This window comes from Miscanthus floridulus, chromosome 19 (assembly GCF_019320115.1).
Source record: "Miscanthus floridulus cultivar M001 chromosome 19, ASM1932011v1, whole genome shotgun sequence".
NCBI lineage: Eukaryota > Viridiplantae > Streptophyta > Magnoliopsida > Poales > Poaceae > Miscanthus > Miscanthus floridulus.
In genome coordinates, this window is record NC_089598.1 from 108608597 (window position 1) to 108625966 (window position 17370).

At 47.9% G+C, this 17370-nt stretch overlaps 4 protein-coding genes across 5 annotated transcripts; 1 reads left to right on the top strand and 3 right to left on the bottom strand.

Moving 5' to 3' along the window:
- Positions 1 to 1051: 1051 nt before the first annotated feature.
- Positions 1052 to 3390, bottom strand: LOC136529649 (uncharacterized). Of its 2 annotated transcripts, XM_066522724.1 has the most exons (5): positions 3027 to 3390; positions 2374 to 2925; positions 2221 to 2299; positions 1480 to 1608; positions 1052 to 1319 (listed from the first exon to the last, which is right to left on the bottom strand). In XM_066522724.1, exons 2-5 carry the CDS (start codon positions 2523 to 2525, stop codon positions 1197 to 1199), a joined length of 483 nt encoding a protein of 160 aa, XP_066378821.1. In that variant the 5' UTR covers positions 2526 to 2925; positions 3027 to 3390; the 3' UTR covers positions 1052 to 1196. The 2 variants fall into 2 exon arrangements, with proteins under 2 accessions (XP_066378821.1, XP_066378820.1); XM_066522723.1 differs by having other exon boundaries at positions 2374 to 3390.
- Positions 3391 to 3747: 357 nt separating this feature from the next.
- Positions 3748 to 6866, bottom strand: LOC136529364 (pentatricopeptide repeat-containing protein At5g48910-like). Its single transcript, XM_066522437.1, has 2 exons — positions 4451 to 6866; positions 3748 to 4249 (listed from the first exon to the last, which is right to left on the bottom strand). Exon 1 carries the CDS (start codon positions 6794 to 6796, stop codon positions 4574 to 4576), a length of 2223 nt encoding a protein of 740 aa, XP_066378534.1. The 5' UTR covers positions 6797 to 6866; the 3' UTR covers positions 3748 to 4249; positions 4451 to 4573.
- A 1261-nt stretch (positions 6867 to 8127) lies between these two features.
- On the top strand, positions 8128 to 8764 carry LOC136526695 (probable non-specific lipid-transfer protein 2). Its single transcript, XM_066519279.1, has one exon. The coding sequence runs from the start codon at positions 8189 to 8191 to the stop codon at positions 8465 to 8467; it is 279 nt and encodes a 92-aa protein (XP_066375376.1). The 5' UTR covers positions 8128 to 8188; the 3' UTR covers positions 8468 to 8764.
- A 374-nt stretch (positions 8765 to 9138) lies between these two features.
- Positions 9139 to 12660, bottom strand: LOC136529198 (uncharacterized). Its single transcript, XM_066522291.1, has 5 exons — positions 12518 to 12660; positions 10373 to 10485; positions 10014 to 10267; positions 9707 to 9856; positions 9139 to 9589 (listed from the first exon to the last, which is right to left on the bottom strand). The coding sequence occupies exons 2-5, from the start codon at positions 10464 to 10466 to the stop codon at positions 9542 to 9544; spliced, it is 546 nt and encodes a 181-aa protein (XP_066378388.1). The 5' UTR covers positions 10467 to 10485; positions 12518 to 12660; the 3' UTR covers positions 9139 to 9541.
- Between the last annotated feature and the right edge of the window lie 4710 nt (positions 12661 to 17370).

The following is a 17370-nucleotide window of genomic DNA, read 5'->3' on the forward strand; positions in this document are numbered from 1 at the left end:
CTTAGTGATAGGCTAGTTGATAGGTTTGGAACCTAGGTTGCATAACTCCTTTTGCGGTAGAGATAGCAACATACTAGTAAAATCATAGTTGCACATTTAAATAGTTTATCTTTTGCATAAGTTTTGCTAAGGGTAGAAAAAGAGGTCATAGTTTAGAGTTAGAGTTTTAAGTTGCCTAATTCACCCCCCCTCTTAGGCGTCACGGTCCCTTTCAACTCCGTCCTGGCGAATGTCGTGGGGAACTGACACGCCCGTCAGTGTTCGTACGGGGGTTAGGCAGGATAGCACCGGTACGCCCGACGCTGTTCTTGATGTGAATCCTCCGGTATGGCCCGTCAAGGCCACGGGTTACATCGGGGCGTGTCGGTCTCTTCCCTGGTGTCAGAGCTTTGACTCAGGTCCATACGCTTGGACCTAGAGTGGTTTACGGCGGTATGGGTCTCCGTCAGGCGAGGCGGAGCGCAGACCCAAGGGTCGGCCGAGGCGGAGCCCGTGGCCTCGGGGTCAGGCGAGGCGGAGTCCTCCCCCAGAGGCTGGGCGAGGCAAAGCGCAGACCCTAAGGGTCGGGCGAGGCGGAGCGCAGGTCCAAGGGTTGAGCGAGGCGGAGCATAGACCCAAGGGTCGAGCGAGGCGGAGTGCAGGCCCAAGGGTCAGGCAAGGCGGAGCCCGCGGCCTCGGGTTCAGACGAGGCGGAGTCCTTCCCTAGAGGCCGGGCGAGACGAAACGCAGACCCAAGGGTCAGACGAGGTGGAGCGCAGACCCAAGGGTCGGACGAGGTGGAACGCAGACCCAAAGGTGGGGCGAGGCGGTGCCCTCTCCCAGAGGCCAGAAGAAGCGGAGCTTGCGCGCCGGGGGTTCGATTGGAGCTGTAGTCGCGCTCTTGACTGCTCGGATGAGTTAATGTTTATGGTCATTAGCTACTCCTCTTCAGGTACCCTAGTATTCCCCGACGCTAGTGCCAAAATAATCTTCCAAAAATGTACTGTTTTGATATTAATAAGACGTCATTTTTAAACTGCTGAGTACTCTGGTATTATGATCCTTTCTTTCCTTCATAGAACCACACATTGTAAAGTCTATTCAGACGAGTATATGCAGCAACTTTAAAATATCATTTTTTTTTATAAACAATCAATGATGTCAAAACCTACAGACTGCAGGGCATTTTGCATACCGACACTGCTTCTCACAACAGATCAATCTTCAGAATTGGGGTTCACCACATTTTCTCCTTGTAGCTCATTTTCTTCTCGTAGATCATATTCAACAACTAGACCAAGATTATCAACAAACTTGTGGTACACCTGGCACCCTGCACACTGTTTGCATAGTGTATGTTAGAACATATTTACAGCATGCGTAAGAAAACATCAATCATACGAATGCAGGCTTGTCTCATACAGCGATCCAAAATGAGCAAAGCAGTAGGTTTGGAGTTTGCATTTTTGCACATAAATAAAAGCACAGAACAAGGTTTACCTGAAGAAAAACTGTCCCACTTTCATAGGCTACTCTGTTTATCAAGCGCTTGGTCCTTTCACCACATGCATTGCATGTAAATTGAACAAGCAAGCTTCTTCTAGGAAGCTTTATATCAACAGCGGCTTCCTGAAACATCACACAAACAGAAGTTACATTTAGGACATTCTTGCCTACAAACTAGTCTGTTGTTTGCCGCTTTACTATTCAATCTGCCAGTGAATTGAGCACTTATTACTCATTTCTGAATCTAGTTTGTTCCTCAATCAGCAAGCAATTTGTTACATTGTCTTTCATACAATAAACCGCTGAATTATACACAAAATGCAAGACCTTATCATTATTTCTTTATCATAATTTTCACATATGTATGCTATCAACCTAGCAAATTTTCAATTTACAAAACGTGTTCATATATAGTTTACTAAAGCCAATCAGCCAATGGACAAAGAAGATATGATGCTAGAAAACCACAATTATTCTGACTATATGAATCATCAAGTTGATTTAGAATAGCTAGCAACCTACACCAACATATCAGGCTGAATCTCATTAGTTATCCAATTTCAATAATCAGTGGTCTAAAAACCCAAGCAGTTACTGTTTCCCCCATTGCTGGTGGCTACCTAATCCAGTCCACTCCCTAATCGCCTCCACTAAATAATTCCAATCCATAACCCAAATCAATTCACCCCTGACGATCTGAAAACATCATAGAGAGGAAGGAGAGAGAGCCCTAACCGTTGGCGACGGCACCACGTCCGAATTGACCTCACGGGAGGAGGAAGCGAGCCTCCTTGGATGGTACGAAACTCTCAACCTGCAGGCCGAGAGACGAGCTTAGAAACCCGCGTCCCGCGAGCCGAGCCGAGAAGTAGATGGAACGGAGCGCACCGCGGTGCCGGTGCGCTAAACTTCGAGGAGGAGGCCACAAGGGACAAGTGAGGAGGAGGAGGCTCCCGGCGGGACGAAAGGATCCCCGGCAACAACGCCGAGGGCGGCAGCCCAGCCGCGCAGCAGCCGTACCCTGCGGCCGTCGTCGCCATAGCCGCCTACTCCTACTTGGATTCGCTTGCCGCAGGGGAGGTCAGGGCGGAGGGCGGTCCGTCGTTTTGCCCCTGAAGGCCGGGATTTTTAACTTTTTTTTTCCGCCATCTTCATGCGTCGCCCCTGCATATTTTGCCATCGCAAACAGTTTTTTTTTTCCTTGATGTGGCACGTCAGATGGGCGCGAGCCTGAGAAGAGCATGCGAAATGACCTATGTACTCCGGCTGCTTCTCTCTCTCCCATCGCTGACGCGTGGGCCTCATATGTCAGCTTCGTCTTCAACCTCCCGCCATCCTGGATGAACGGAAATCCGGCGTTGCCTTCGATGACACGAACTCTGCCGTGCGGCTGCTTGAACATCAGGAACTCGAGAGCCGTCAGCCGACCTCTCCACCGTCCTGGATGAACGGATGATGCATCAGGAACCGTTGGGAATCAAAAGATCAATGATGGGCATGGACGGATGAAGAATCAATTCTTAAATAAATAAATTACGTACGAGATGCAGTCGACGGGGCAGGTGTTGATGGCGTCGACGATCCTATCCTCGTCGTCAGCCCACTGCGCGACGGCGCGGGCGCGGTCATAGACGGACTCGGGGCCGAGCTAGGAAGAGTAGAGCGGGCGGCCCGTGTAGCCGGCAAACTCGGAGCGGGGCGCCTGCTCCTGGTCGTAGGCGAGGCACGCAGCCGGGTCGGAGAGCAGCACGTACACCTCGTTGAGGACGACGGCCATGTCGTGCCCGCCCGTCGTGCCGGCTACGTCCGGGTGGCACCGCTTCTGCAGCGACCGGTACGCCGCCTTGATCTCTGACTACGGCGACGACCGCTCCACGCCCAGCAGCTCGTACAGGTCGTAGTCCGACACCCACGAGCCGCGGACGCCCCCGGCCTGTAGACGCTGTCGCCGCCGGCGCCGGATGCTTCAGCACGACACCAGTGGCGAGCGCTTGCTCACCGTGCCGTGGCGGGCCGCGAGGAGCGTAGCCTTGGGGCGGCAGGGGAGACCGAGATGGTGTTAACGAGAAGCGCGGACATGGCAGAGCGTGCGGTTCAGCAAGGCGTGCCGGAGGTCGAGGAGTGGCAGCAGCTCGACCGAGACTGCACGAGTTCCCCTTCCCTCTCTGCGAGGTGATGGCAGGAGGTTGAAGATGAAGCTGGCATGTGGGGCCCACACGTCAGCGATTGGAGGGAGAGAAGCAGCAGGGGTACATAGGTCATTTCGCATGCTCTGTAGGCCTTCCCAGGCTTGCTGCCACGCTGGCGTGCCACCTTAACAAAAATGGCAAAAACCTAGGAGGGTTACTATTTGCGGTGCGCGCATAAAGATGACAAACGGAGGAGTGCCGTCCGTAACGATGGCAAAAAGTTAAAAATCCCCTGAGGCCTGAACGGCTCTAACAAGCAGCCCCACCAGATGTCCATATTGACTGGGCCGGCCCGTTAACCAGTTTAGACAGCCCATTGTCTGTATTTACCCCTGTCAGCCTTCGGGTTGTGGGCTGTGTCCTTTTTATCACTGTCCCAAAACATGGCTAAGTCAAATCCCAAAATTGCTTCTACTCAAAAAAAAAATTCCAAAATTGCTGTGCTCGAAACAACAATGGCATGGTGTCATACTGAAGAATCACATGGATTCAGACATCCAGTTCCATCACTGTGAAACCCACCGACGGCCACGAATGGAGTGTGTTTGCGTGCAGACACATCCGACTTCCTATCCCTGGTAAAGTACACAAGAAAGCTTTGTGTTATCAGAAGATTCACAAGCTTCTTTCATTTATTGCTCTCTCCATTCCAAATTATAAGTCTTAGTTTTTACTATGTATCTAGACATAGCATACATCTAGATGCATAGCAAAAACTAAGTATCTAAAAGAGCAAAAACAACTTGAAATAGATAGATTGTATGAAGAAACAGTACCTTAGGCATTTATAAATTTGAAACTGGAAACGGAGTTGTGGGATGAAGCACTTGTGCTTTTAGTGTATTCTCGTGATTGCTTTCTGACCTCTGGAACAAGACTAGCAGCTTGCAGAATGGTAATCACCAAAAATCATTGCAAGAACATGCTCCATCTCGGAAATGGTGGAACCTACTCCGATCTCTAACAATGATTTCCCGGTTCCAAAGCTGAGAGATTAACTTGATTGCAGAGTGGCAGTCCTCACAGACTCTCAGGTTCTTCATGATATGAAACGGTAAGTTCGGTGGAAGGCTAATGAGACCAAAAGCAATGGCTATCTTCTCACTGTGTGCTAAAAGTGCCTGTTCTTTCTCTTCCTCGTCAACGTCCACTGCTATCATTGACGTAGCTGGAGAATAACCCGCAGACTTCAGCCTGCGTGCAATTTCCTCCATCATCGTGATGATCTCTAATGTCCGAGGATGTGATTGGTCATTGACAACAAACTTGTGTACCTGCCCAGCCACAGTAATCGAGCTGTAACCTGCCGTTTTCTTAACTCCCTGTTCTTCCATCAACATCCTTATTCTTTTTGCATCTACCCATTGTCTAGAGTCTATGTATATGTTATACAACTGGACATAGACAGCATCCTCCTCAGGCGCTAACTTCAGAAGATGCTCCGCAGCATGTCTGGCTAGGTCAATGTTTTTGTGGACTCTGCAAGCACTCAAGATGGAGCCCCATATGACGGCATTTGGTTGCATTGGCATGGTCTGAACAAGATGCATAGCTTCATCCAAGAGCCCACTGCGAGCAAGCAAATCTATCATGCAGCCATAATGCTCAACTTGAGGGTGTAATTTGTGCAACGATCTCATCTCGTTGAAGTGCAGACGGCCTTCATTAAGCAGACTCGAGTGGCTGCATGCAGTCAGAACAGCAATGTAGGTAACTGAGGTGGGCAGAAAACCATCACGCTTCATCTGGCAGAAAGACTCCAGAGCATCCATACCCATCCCATTGAATGCAAGACCTGCGATCATGGCACTCCAAGTGTGAATGTCTCTTTCACCCATGCGATGGAACACAGCGGTTGCCTCATCCACCCTCCCACATTTCATGTACATGTCCACAAGTGCAGTTCCAAGGTAGACATCTTCCTCTACTATCCTCTGTTCGATTGAAGCATGCAAAGCCCTGCCCTGTGGCAGTGCACCTAAGCTCGCACAAGCAGTGAGAAGGGTCACCACGGTAAAATTATCAGCACGCATGCCGTGTCTCCTCATCTGCATGAACAACTGTAATGCGTCTCTAAGCCGGCCACTGTGGATGTATCCAGTGATCATCGAGTTGAATGTGATGACATCACGGGCGCCCATTTGATCAAACAAAGACCTTGCAATATCAACATGGCCAAGCTTGCAGTACCCGTCAATGATAGCATTCCATGGCTCAGGCTTTTGGCCCCTTCCCACAGCGTCAAAGACCGCCTGTGCTTGGGCAATGTCACCACATTTGGCATACATGTCAATGAGCGCAACAACAAGATTGTCAGTCATCCGGATCCTCTTCTTCCCAACCAGCAAGTGCAGCAAGCGTCCAAGCTCCAAATTCTTGAGCTTCGAACATGCCGAGAGAGCGCCAATCACCGCGACTTCATCCGGCTCGACACCATCTGAAAGCATGCAGTTGAAGCAATACACGGCATCAGCAGGCCGGCCAGCACGCGAGTACCCAGCAATCAAACTAGTCCATGAGACCACGTTCCTCTCCGGTGCCTGCATGAGGAGCCTCCGCGCTTCATCGAGCAGCCCCCACCTGACCAGCCCACCGATCACCGTGGCCCACACGACCGCGTCCTTGACAGGCATCTCATCGAACGCCCGGCGGGCGTCGTCCGTGAGCCCAAAAGAGGCGTACATGTGGATGAGGGGGTTCGCCACGATCCGCGCGGCGGAGGGGAGCATGGTCCGGAGGCACGCGGCGTGCAGCATCCGGCAGAGCCCGGCGCCGGCGCCGGCGGCGCAGCACCGGAAGACGAAGTGGAACGTGAAGGCGCTCGTGCGGACGCCCCCGCGGCGCATGCGGCGGAGGAGGAGGACGGGATAGTCTGCGCCGGCGGAAGCCTGGAGGCAGGCGCGGAGGGCGGTGTCGTGGAGGAAAGTGGTGGGGTGCGGCAATCGGTCGAACAGGCTTAGCACGTAGCGCAGGTGGCGCGGGGCCGAGAGGCAGTTGGTGAGCGAGTTGAGGAGGTGCTCGGCGGAGGGACGGTGGGCAATGCGGCCGGACGTGGTGAGGACGGCGTGGAGCTGGGACGCTTGTCGCACGGAGCGAGGGGTCGGCCATGGCGACGCCGGCATGGCACGGCCCGCTTGCAGCCGCAGCGGAGGAACAGCGCGCGCAGCCGTGTGACGGCGCGGCCAACCTGGATCTCGATGGCTCGAGCTCTTTTGGGCTGTTTTGGTTGAGAAATTGTAAAAGGCCATGATCAAGCCCAAGTTTGTGTATTTGATGGCCATAGTTCCAGGTGAAGCTCTACGGGCAGATCGACCCCATGAAAGCTTTTTTTCAGAACAAATCCAAAAATAGCATAGTACTACTCTGTTGTAAGTCGTTCTGACTTTCTACATACATAATTTTTACTATATAATATCTGGACATATTGTATATCTAGATGCGTACAAAAACTATATATCTAGAAAAAGCCAGAACGACTTACAATTTTGAAATGGAGGAGTAGCATTTATGACAATTTTTATAAAAACAGGGTTTACTCCATAAAAAAATGTATTTATGACAGTTTAACACTTTTCCTATATCTTATATGCCTAAATTTTTATTATTATGAAAATTGTTTGTGAGTTGTATTTTTAATTGTACTATTTAATTTGCGTAGAATTGTTGTCTGGAAATTTCTAAAGTTTATGACACCTAAATTATAGCAACTCCCAAAGTTTAAAGTCGCTTATAACCAACAATACTCCTAAAAGTATGTTTATATTTGTGGTAAGAGAAAGTACTAGTAAATTTGTGTTGCTTCACCTCCAGTGGAGCAATTTCAAACACTGAGAGGTTGTTTGCTTTAAGCCCTGACAAATTTACTTGGGCATACATCCATCACAATTTTGGACGCTGGAATTGGATCGATCAGCCTAACCTGCACCCACATAGGACAGATCTCAGACCAAACGGCGCCTCATTTTAAAGCAGAGAGCTCCACGAAGCAACAAGTCAGTTTTCATCTTGGTGGAGCAATAATCGAACTGCAACGGCTTCACCCAAGATTTTTTTTTTTTTGAAACAGAGTAGAAAATCTGAAGTGGAGTATTAATCCTTGGGAGAGAGCAGCCATAGAGTGTCACGGCTAGCTAGCAGCTTTAAATTGCGAGACACGCATCTTCCCTTCCCTTCCCTGCCAACCACCATGCGCCGTCGGTGCATGCATGTGAATTCCCCCTTCAAGGAATGGCTGGCCATGCACGCCCACGACGCAGAGCGTGGCTGCCCATGCACTGCACCACGGCGATCTCGATCCAGAGCCTTCCTCTCCTGGTTCCTCCCCTCCCTCCATGAAATCTTGCTTCCTCGGCTCGATCGCTTCATTCTTCGCGAGCCGCGCGCAGGTCTCTCTATAAGTACGCACCTCGCGCGCACCAGCCTACTCACTCAGTTACTTGGCATACAGCGCAGTCCATCCCCATCCTTCTCCAGCCACTCCATCCGAAGCAACTGAGCGGAGACCGAGGCCGGCCATGGGCAAGCAGGCGACGGCGCTGGCGCTGCTGTGCGTCGTCCTGCTCGCGGCGACGGTGGACGACGCGGCGGCGGCGTCGTGCAACCCGTCGGCGCTGAGCGCGTGCGCGGGCGCGCTGTTCGGCGGGGCGGTGACGCCGCGGTGCTGCGCGTCGCTGCGGGCGCAGCAGCCGTGCCTCTGCCAGTACAAGCGCGACCCGACGTACCGCGGCTACGTCAACGGCCCCGTCGCGCAGAGCGTCACCCGCGCCTGCGGCCTCCCCGTGATGAAGTGCTGATGCCTGATCGAGAGTCTGCTCCGTCCGTCGCCGCCGGCTACGTATACTACTGCGAGTCCACGGCAGATCCATGGACGGACAGACTGAGACAGACAGACATACGTGCGTCTAAATAAACGCGAGCTCTAGTTCGGCTGGTTGTTGCAGCTCGCCATGCTCCGGCAACTCGTAGTCAGCTACCTAGGGAGTAAGGCTATGCATGATGCCGGTGGTTTCGGCTGTTTTCATTATGTTTTGTGCCCTGTTCGTTTAGGCTGACTTGGCTTATAAGCTATGACTGAAAGTACTGTTGGCTGATTTAATATAAGAAAAAATACTATTCGTTGGCTGATAAGCCATGACTTATAAGCCAAACACGAACAGGCAAATAGGCTGCTGAGTTGTTTTCGTATAAGTAAAAAATCGCGCAGCCGTGCTGTGTCCAGCGTTTATAAATTTATAAGTTTTACTTATACTAGGCCGGCCTTGGTACTTCTGATTCTACATACACAGAAGCCTCATCCTCCAGATGAAACTACAGGATACTTGTTGCTTGTGGAAATGGCACTAGCGAACTCACAACTCAATCGACTGACGATCAAACACAAAGTAAAACGACTGAGAAGGTGGCATGATCTGATGATATAAGCTACTGGTTATATATGACTGGGTAATCTGAAAACAGCAGCACAGCACCACAAGCAGTATGGATTTAACACACCCAGAACATCACAGTATCACACATAACGGGCAGTCACGGCATAAATTGCATTGTTTAAACTAACTGGGTACCAAACCCAAAGCAGCTAACCAAGACATGTAAAATCAGGATGACCACCAGGTACTACTCGGTCTTTAAGAGCCGGGGTATAAAACTCATGATAACCACAGAAATACCTAACTACTCAGCCCAAAGGACCTGAACAAGCGATTTGAAACTAAGGATAACCACCAGAAACAGTTAACTAGTCCTGCGAACGGGAATGGAACAGTAGCTTCCACTGCTTTGTCCTCCAAGCCACACTTCTGGATGCAACTAGTATGTACATGATAAACCTATAACTCGGATCAAACAGAGCGCTTTGATATGTAAGATCACTTTGCAACAGAAGTCCCCGCTGACTTCTCATCATCAGGCAGGCCCTGCGATAAATAAGCCAGTCAGGAAAGGTTGTCCAACAGGTGTCATGATTCATGAATGTATCTCCAGCAACAATACATGTATGCAGAAGTACAGTATATTGAGGGAATCGCACATACCAGGTCGTTGTGAAGCAAATTGATCTCTGAGAACTTTGGCAGCACAGATTTCACATCAGAAGTTGCTGCCTTCTCATTCTGCAGATCTTGACTCATCTTGCTGCTACTCTCAGACACCTCAGCATTGTGGTAATCAGCACCAGGTACACCCTGGCGATGAATAGGTCAATCAATGAGCAGAACTGTATGTTGCACAAAAAACCTTGTCCAAAGGCTCACAGCACATCTTTGCTTACAAAGAATTGGGATGGCTGGATAGATAGAGGGGTGCTGGCAAGGTTGGGCAGCGAAAGAGAGTTTAAAATACCTGGTCGTTATGAAGGTCATTGGTAGCCTCAGCATCATCATGAAGCATATCTTGTGAGTTCAGCTCATGAAGCATATCAGCAGTCAGATTTATGTCAAAATCATTTGCCTTGAGTAACTCATCAATGAAATCTGTAGAGACATTTGGGAACATTGAAAAGACCATGTTCACTAGAGCAAGTTCATCAATGTCATTTTCCTCATGCTGCGAAGGATCAAAACTGCTACCAGAAGCCTCTCCCTTTGATGATGACCCTGCAGAAATGATAAGACCTGCTGAGCTCTCAGTGTATTCATATGAATAAAGCAAATCTGAGAGTTCAAAACCTACAGAACCACTAGAAAAATCTTTAGTCTCACCTCCTTGTTTTTCTGGGGCTTTGTGTGCAAATGAACCCAGCGATCCAGGTATGAAAGGGCTGGCGTTTGGATTCAACTGGAACGATCCTTCCATGGTTCTTTGATCAACAAATCTGTAAATGTGCAAAGACAAAATTCAGCGCAAATATATATGTGCAATTTACAACAGCAAACAAGAGAATTCACAGAGTAGCCATGCATAATTTATATCAAGAGACAGTAATATGGTCCAAAGTGCCAATTCAAAGCAATAAAGTTTGAAACTGAGCAGAAGGGATAAAATTAAAATTCGAAGTAGATCAACTGTGTTAGTACATATTCCGATCTCATGTGCATCACAAAATTAATCTTCTTGCGCTAGAGTAATCCAGAATACAATACTTCTGGAAGAGTAAATTTCCAAATGTAGGAGAATTTTTAAAACAACAATTAGTTTGCTAAATTTAGAATGTTGCTGACAACAATACTGACTACAGAATGCAAATGACAAAACCGGCAATATGCTCGAGTGACAACTAGCAAATGGATGCAAGTAGTTGCTATCAATCAGAATATTATTGATGGGTGCTTCAGCTATATGGTAAAATATAAAACGCTGACTTTGTTTCAATATCATCATACAGGATTACATGATAAACATGTGGATAGATTTTTCTTCTTCAAACATAGAGAAGGATATTCCAAAGAAGGCAGTGAAATAAAAGCATAACTATTACTTTTTTTATTGAGACTAGAATGCTCCAATCAGGCGCACTCCCATTAATCAGAAACAGTAATATTCGATTACATGCAGATAACATCCTAATTTTCATAAAGAACAATTAAGGAACTGTTATGCCCATCATTCCCTTCTAGAGAATTGAAAAGTGATCACAGATGAAGTAATGGAACATTTGACTAGTGGCCCAAGATATCAAAATGAGTTCATTAAAAAATAGAATAAAGGAGGACCCAGGCTCCTAGACAGAAACAGCGGTTAGCTTATCGCATTCGAGTTCTAGAACTAAATCCCAGAAGTAATGGACCAATTCTCTAAAATTAGGAATAGTAACTATCCAAAAGATAAAGTCACTGGCTTAATTGCTGGTAAAGATCTAACAACTTACATCAAATGGGGTGATTTTAAAAAACAGCAAATATTTGTGTAGTCCTAAAAGATTTATAACCGAAACAACGCTGAATAATTAAATTAATCAGATTCAAGACAAGATGCCATACTAGAATAGAGCCAAAATGACAACCTACCAATAAATCAAATGGGGTGATTTAATACGATTTAGAAGAACAGAAGCAAGTAATAGTAGAATCCCACAAGCTTTCTAACCAAATAACGAAGAATAATCGAAGTAGTTAGATTCAATAAGCCGTACTGGACCAGAACCAAAATTACAACCTAGCAATACATCAATGTGCGACATCACATCAGGCCCGTAGTAATGCAAATAACAGACAAAAATCATTGTATCCCTTGCTACTACAAATCATTGGCTACTGCTTCTATACACGAATTCTGACTGCAATCGGAAGCTGGCTGCAGCAGTGCTGTGGCTGAAGCAGCAGCAATACTACTGTGTAAAACCTGTAGAAATCAAGCAGCATCAGCTGCTGCAGCTGTGGTAGACGTGCAGTCTAATAATCTATTTGATCTTCACAAGCTACCAGCTCTTCCATCCCGTGTACAAGACAAAGCAGCTCCTCAATACTAACACAGAATCCGGATCAGACCCATGAATAACAAACGAACATCATCACAGTAAATAAACAGAGAACACGCATCAGCATTCCCCTCTTCCCAGCACCCACGCGACCAACCGAACGAGCTCTACAGACCCCTACCCCGATCCCAGCCGCAAAGCGCACCAGAACACAGCAGGGAGAGCAAGCGGCTGTATCCCAAGTTCGCAGCAGACCCCTACCCGATCCACGCCACAAAGCGCACCAGAACACAGAAGGGGTGAGCAAGCGGCCGATCAAAACCCCCCACGACGAGTCAGTGGACCAGATCGGCACCACGATCGCGACAACTCGACGCGACTGGCGGCGAACAGATCGACCTACACCTAGCCCTAGCCCTCACACTCCCTTGAACAGATCGAACGGACAGATACATGCAGCCCGGAGAGCAATCGAGTTGAGAAGGTTTACCTCGGGACGATCGGCGGGGGCGATGCGGTGCGGAGGTCGCCGGCGCCGGCGCCGGAGCGGTGGTGGTGTGAAGTGGGAAGGCCGTGGGGGTGGACTGGGGGAAGAAAGCGAAAGGTGTGACGGGGAAGGGAAACGGCACGGCAGTGGCGTGAATGCGTGATCATAAGGGCAACTGGGGAATCATTCCAAGTTGGCAACCGAAGGCTTAGGCCGTAGGCCCATGGGCCTATTACGTGGTAGAGAACTTTATTGGGCTAGGCCCATTCCTCCTAGTAGGATTTCCGGCCTTTAAGTCTGGGCTCCACATAATTTTTCTTTCTCACGTTGAATCAAAACAGAAAAAGATTTGTTTTTTTAAAGAAAAAGATTCCCTAAAAAAACAGAAAAAGATCTACCGAGCATGACCTTGATTCACCTCTTTCACTGGCACGTACTTACGGCACACGTCGGATTCAGTTGAGATTGGAGCCCGCCAATTCATCTCGCTCCTCGTTCCACAGCACGTCCGGTTTTTCATGAAAACGCAAAAGCCCGTGTGGCGAACGAACAAGACAAAGCATCTTTCTTCCGTCTAAAATGCAAAAGTCCGGGTCAAATAAACGTGCCACATGAAAACCAACGGACCTTTTCAGAATTAAATCAAACTGAAATCAAATCCAAACAAAATAAACCACTACGCGAGGAACACATGGCATGGATCGATCGGATCCGACTTGAAAACAGAAAATCAGTCACGTCTTGTATATTTCAATGGAGCAGGGTACATATAAAAATATATTATATGTGTTCAATGACAACCAACTCATGTAACAACTACAACTACGAGATGCTCTCATTTGTACATCTTCATCGTTTAAAACAATAGACACCTCTTCATTGTGAGTACAGTCTAGTACTTTAGCCGGTCACCTTTAGTCGCACAATGGTTTATGTAAATCACAGCCCCGTGTGCTGCCGCAACTGTTTTTCTTCCTTTTCCTTTACCTTTTGTCGTTGTCGTTCCAGGGAAGCTATTCTCCAAACTTCTTAGACATCTTCATCTCACATTCATTTATCTTTGTATCGAAAGGTGTGTTTTGGCAGGGTTGTAAATTTTTATAGAAACGTTTTTTTATCTAAATTGTCTATAGAAATAATGTTTCTCTATCAGAATCAATTCATCTAACAATATGGTAAAAAACAAAAATCAGTTTCAAATTATTCTCCCTAAAACGTTTCTCTCTATGTCATTTTAGCAGTGATTCCACAGAGAGAACCTAAAACGAGTTTCTCGTGGCCAAACATCACCCCTAAATGACATGTCTATCAAAAAACAAAAACTGAACTACCTTGTGTCTGTTGCCCGAGATCTCCCGTACAGTGAGCCGACCGCTCACTGACGTTACCGACCACACACTATGGCTAGAGGTAGAAGAAAAGAGGAAGAACAGAGCACACACAGCACAAGCACCAGCGTTGGTCGGAGCTTTGCAGAGAAGATGGCAAAACTGAACCCACTCACTTTACTGAGTTACAGTGGGAAGCTATATATACAACTATACCCATATAATCCTAGTGCACAGACATGCCAGACTGCTATACTGCTACAGTGACTAGATGTGACAGCTGGGCGAACTTTAACGCCTGCCCCTGCCACGGCTACAGTGCAGCAGCAGGGGAGCCCTTTCGACGCCTGCCCCTGCCACGCGTATAGGGGAGCAGCAGATTAGTTTACAATTCTTCCCCTAATCCTACTGCTAACCCTAGAACCGTCACTATGCCGATCATCTTCTTTAGCTCCGTGAACTGAAGACGACCGAGCGGCTTGGTGAGGACATCCGCGAGCTGCCGATCAGTTTTGATGAACTCGATGACGAGACCTCCATCGACACAGTCCCTGAGAAAGTGGAACTTAACGTCGATGTGCTTGCTCCGGTCATGGAGAACCGGATTCTTCGCGAGGACGAGGGTGGGTTGGTTGTCCACCGTCAGTGTTGGTGAGTGAGTGTCGACACAGAATTTTCTTCCCGTGCCGAGGACACACGCGGCAAACCGGAAGGGTCTGCTCGATGGAGCTGTAGATCCGCCTAGCTTCAGCGCAGGGATGGTCGATCATGCGCACTCCTTCCGAGACATGCCAATCAATTTGACCCTGTAATTGACAAGGAGAGAAAGCTTATCAGTAATTATGGGTGGAACTTGCCGGTGTTGCCAGACAGTCCCGAATGTGCGGCTTTGAGAGCCGATATGAAAGGAGATCGACTAAACAGTCGATTCCAGCATATTCATGAGAATAAATCAGTTAAAGCTCATTGGGTTGTATAAGAAGAATCGGTTATCATTCAAGATAAATATCGTTATTTGAGCAGATATTAATCAATGACAATAAGATGTCAACAATGATTGATTTATGCTGAGCCAATGATTACATGCAACCAAATCCCTTTTATATAAAGAAACAATTCAACACCATTTAACCGTTTAATAAAGATAAATCTAATAAACATGTTAGATCTCATCTATCGCTGACCAGTGGGGCATGAGGTAGAATCATGCAGGCCATAGAAATAACAATAGACTCAACGACCCTAACTCATTACTAATATTAGTGGGGCATGAGGCAGAATCATGCAGCCCATAATACAATAATAAGATCATGGGGCTAACCCATCTTTCAACCTATCTTTACTTCAACGATCCCGTGATGCGAACTGCTCGTGAAAGCACTCGATATTGGCTAAAACAACTGATTTAGGCATAGCGCATAGTTAAAGTCATGCCTTATCAGGAATAGATCTACCGAATAACGATCCCCACTCCACGGTGCTAACAGTGGGGTGTGAGGTAGAATCACATAGGCCGTGATAACGGACCATCGAACGGTTTTCGCTAGCCAATAAATCTACTCAAGACGCAACATGCTCTAACCGTACGCTATGCACAATCAAGATTGATGTAAAACAACCGATAAAATGTAACTCATCGTTTAATGCACATATTAGATCAGTTTTAGATTAACAAACGATGGGCTAAATAATATATAAGGCTGATCTAGATCAATTCCAATCAAGCAGAGTGATATTGTTGTAATTTAGATAAATAATGAAAGAAATAAGCAATATCGGTAAATTAATGAATCTACCAAAGACTGTCATTTTAAGGTAGAGCAGATAACTTGACCTTGATCTAGTTCATGCAGTGGGGGTCGACCGGATTGATGCAACCGTACTTGAACTAGGCAAGAATCGATAACTAACATATACCAGAGTCGCAGTGGAGGTCGACTGGATCGATGCAGCCGTACAAACAGAGGTATAAGCCATGACGGTACTTACAACAAGTAGTGGAGGTCGACCGGATCGATGCTTACCAAATTTTGGTGTAAACATAGGCCCCCTAGTTTGAAGTATGAGTTTTCATGCTTTGAACTATTTTGATCCGATGGTCTTCTTTTCCCCCAGCCGATGACATTTGATCGCAATCACTGAAAGCTACATCGGCTCCATCTTCTTTTTGATCTTGATAACTTCAAAATTGATCTTTCTCTGCATCTCCGTTCATCTGCTTTTGCCGATTAGGAGCTTCCCCCCCCCCCAGTTCGATCATAGAAATACAAGTTAACCGGCAGTACGGAAATATGTTGCATAAAAGTTTAGGTATTCTAGCCGATAGTCTTCTTCCAAGGAGCCGAGGAATTTACTGGCAGCGATATTACCTTATTCCAAGCCTCACCTATACATGTGAACTTTGAATTGTCTACTGTGGGGGTATTAACCCCTATACCCTTATGGCTAAGCTTGGGCCGGCCCGGATCGGTGGATCCGGTCCACCAAAAGACGACGTACGGCCTGGCTAACCTAATCGGAGTCCCGCGTAAGGAGTTAAGGCGGATTTGGCGATCAATCAAGATCCTGGTCGGTTAGAATAGGAGTCCTTATCTGGCCACATATGGCAATTGTAACTGACTAGGATTAGTTTCTAGATCTGTAACCCTGCCCCTCGGACTATATAAGGCGGGCAGGGGACCCCTCTAAAAGACATCTCTCATTGACATACAGCAATACAAATTCAACGCAGGACGTAGGTATTACGCCTTGGATAAAACCTCGTGTCTGTCTTGCGTCACCGTCTTATTTATGGCTTGCGCATCTGTCTACAGACAATCTACTACCTTGGGTATACCCCTAGGTAGACTGCCGACCATATTTCGTCGACAGTGGCGCGCCAGGTAGGGGGTGTGCGTACTGCTCTCCAAGCGAACAAGATGGTCATCATCTCTGGCTCCATGGCTACGCCGAATGGCTTCACGTTCACCGTTGGCCAGATCACCTGGACCACCAGCTCCGACAACTTCATCGCCATGACCCTGGAGGAGGCGTGGATTCAGTCTGCGTCGACCACTGCTTCACCTGCATCAGCTACGGCTCCGACCACGACGGATACGGCTCTGACCATGATGGATCTGGCTCCGACTATGGTACATCTAGCTCCGACCATGCCTGCATCACCTTCAGCCACGCCAACAACTCGTCATCTGCTTCCCCGCTACAAAGGGAAGCGGATCAACAACACCGACCTGCTCGACTCCATCGATCGGGTCGGCACCAAACTCACTGAAACCCTAGCTCTGGTAAGTATGATTCAAAGTCAACCTAATGAGCAGGTAACCACTCCCCATAACAGATCTACCCGACCAGCTCGGACCAGTCGTCCTACACGACTTGGTACAGATCTCGTGGTCACATCTACTCCTGAAGGGCGCTCTGCTCGTCGCCGGCCAGCCTTCGTGATGGGTCTTCGGCTCTCCGAGTATGAAGCCTCGACGGAGAACCACCAGGTCTAGCCCTACGGCCTGCCAAACGCTACCTCTAGCT

What these genes read in the sequence shown, in the direction of transcription:
- LOC136529364 (XM_066522437.1), bottom strand. Translation starts at nt 6,796, where the DNA reads ATGCCGGCGTCGCCATGGCCGACCCCTCGCTCCGTGCGACAAGCGTCC.
- LOC136529649 (XM_066522724.1), bottom strand. Translation starts at nt 2,525, where the DNA reads ATGGCGACGACGGCCGCAGGGTACGGCTGCTGCGCGGCTGGGCTGCCG. An exon ending in ACGTGGTGCCGTCGCCAACG is followed by an intron (nt 1,609 to 2,220) that starts GTTAGGGCTCTC and finishes GTGATGTTTCAG; the next exon opens with GAAGCCGCTGTTGATATAAA. An exon ending in GTGGGACAGTTTTTCTTCAG is followed by an intron (nt 1,320 to 1,479) that starts GTAAACCTTGTT and finishes CTATGCAAACAG; the next exon opens with TGTGCAGGGTGCCAGGTGTA.
- LOC136529198 (XM_066522291.1), bottom strand. Translation starts at nt 10,466, where the DNA reads ATGGAAGGATCGTTCCAGTTGAATCCAAACGCCAGCCCTTTCATACCT. An exon ending in ATGACCTTCATAACGACCAG is followed by an intron (nt 9,857 to 10,013) that starts GTATTTTAAACT and finishes ATTCATCGCCAG; the next exon opens with GGTGTACCTGGTGCTGATTA. An exon ending in ATTTGCTTCACAACGACCTG is followed by an intron (nt 9,590 to 9,706) that starts GTATGTGCGATT and finishes TATTTATCGCAG; the next exon opens with GGCCTGCCTGATGATGAGAA.
- LOC136526695 (XM_066519279.1), top strand. Translation starts at nt 8,189, where the DNA reads ATGGGCAAGCAGGCGACGGCGCTGGCGCTGCTGTGCGTCGTCCTGCTC.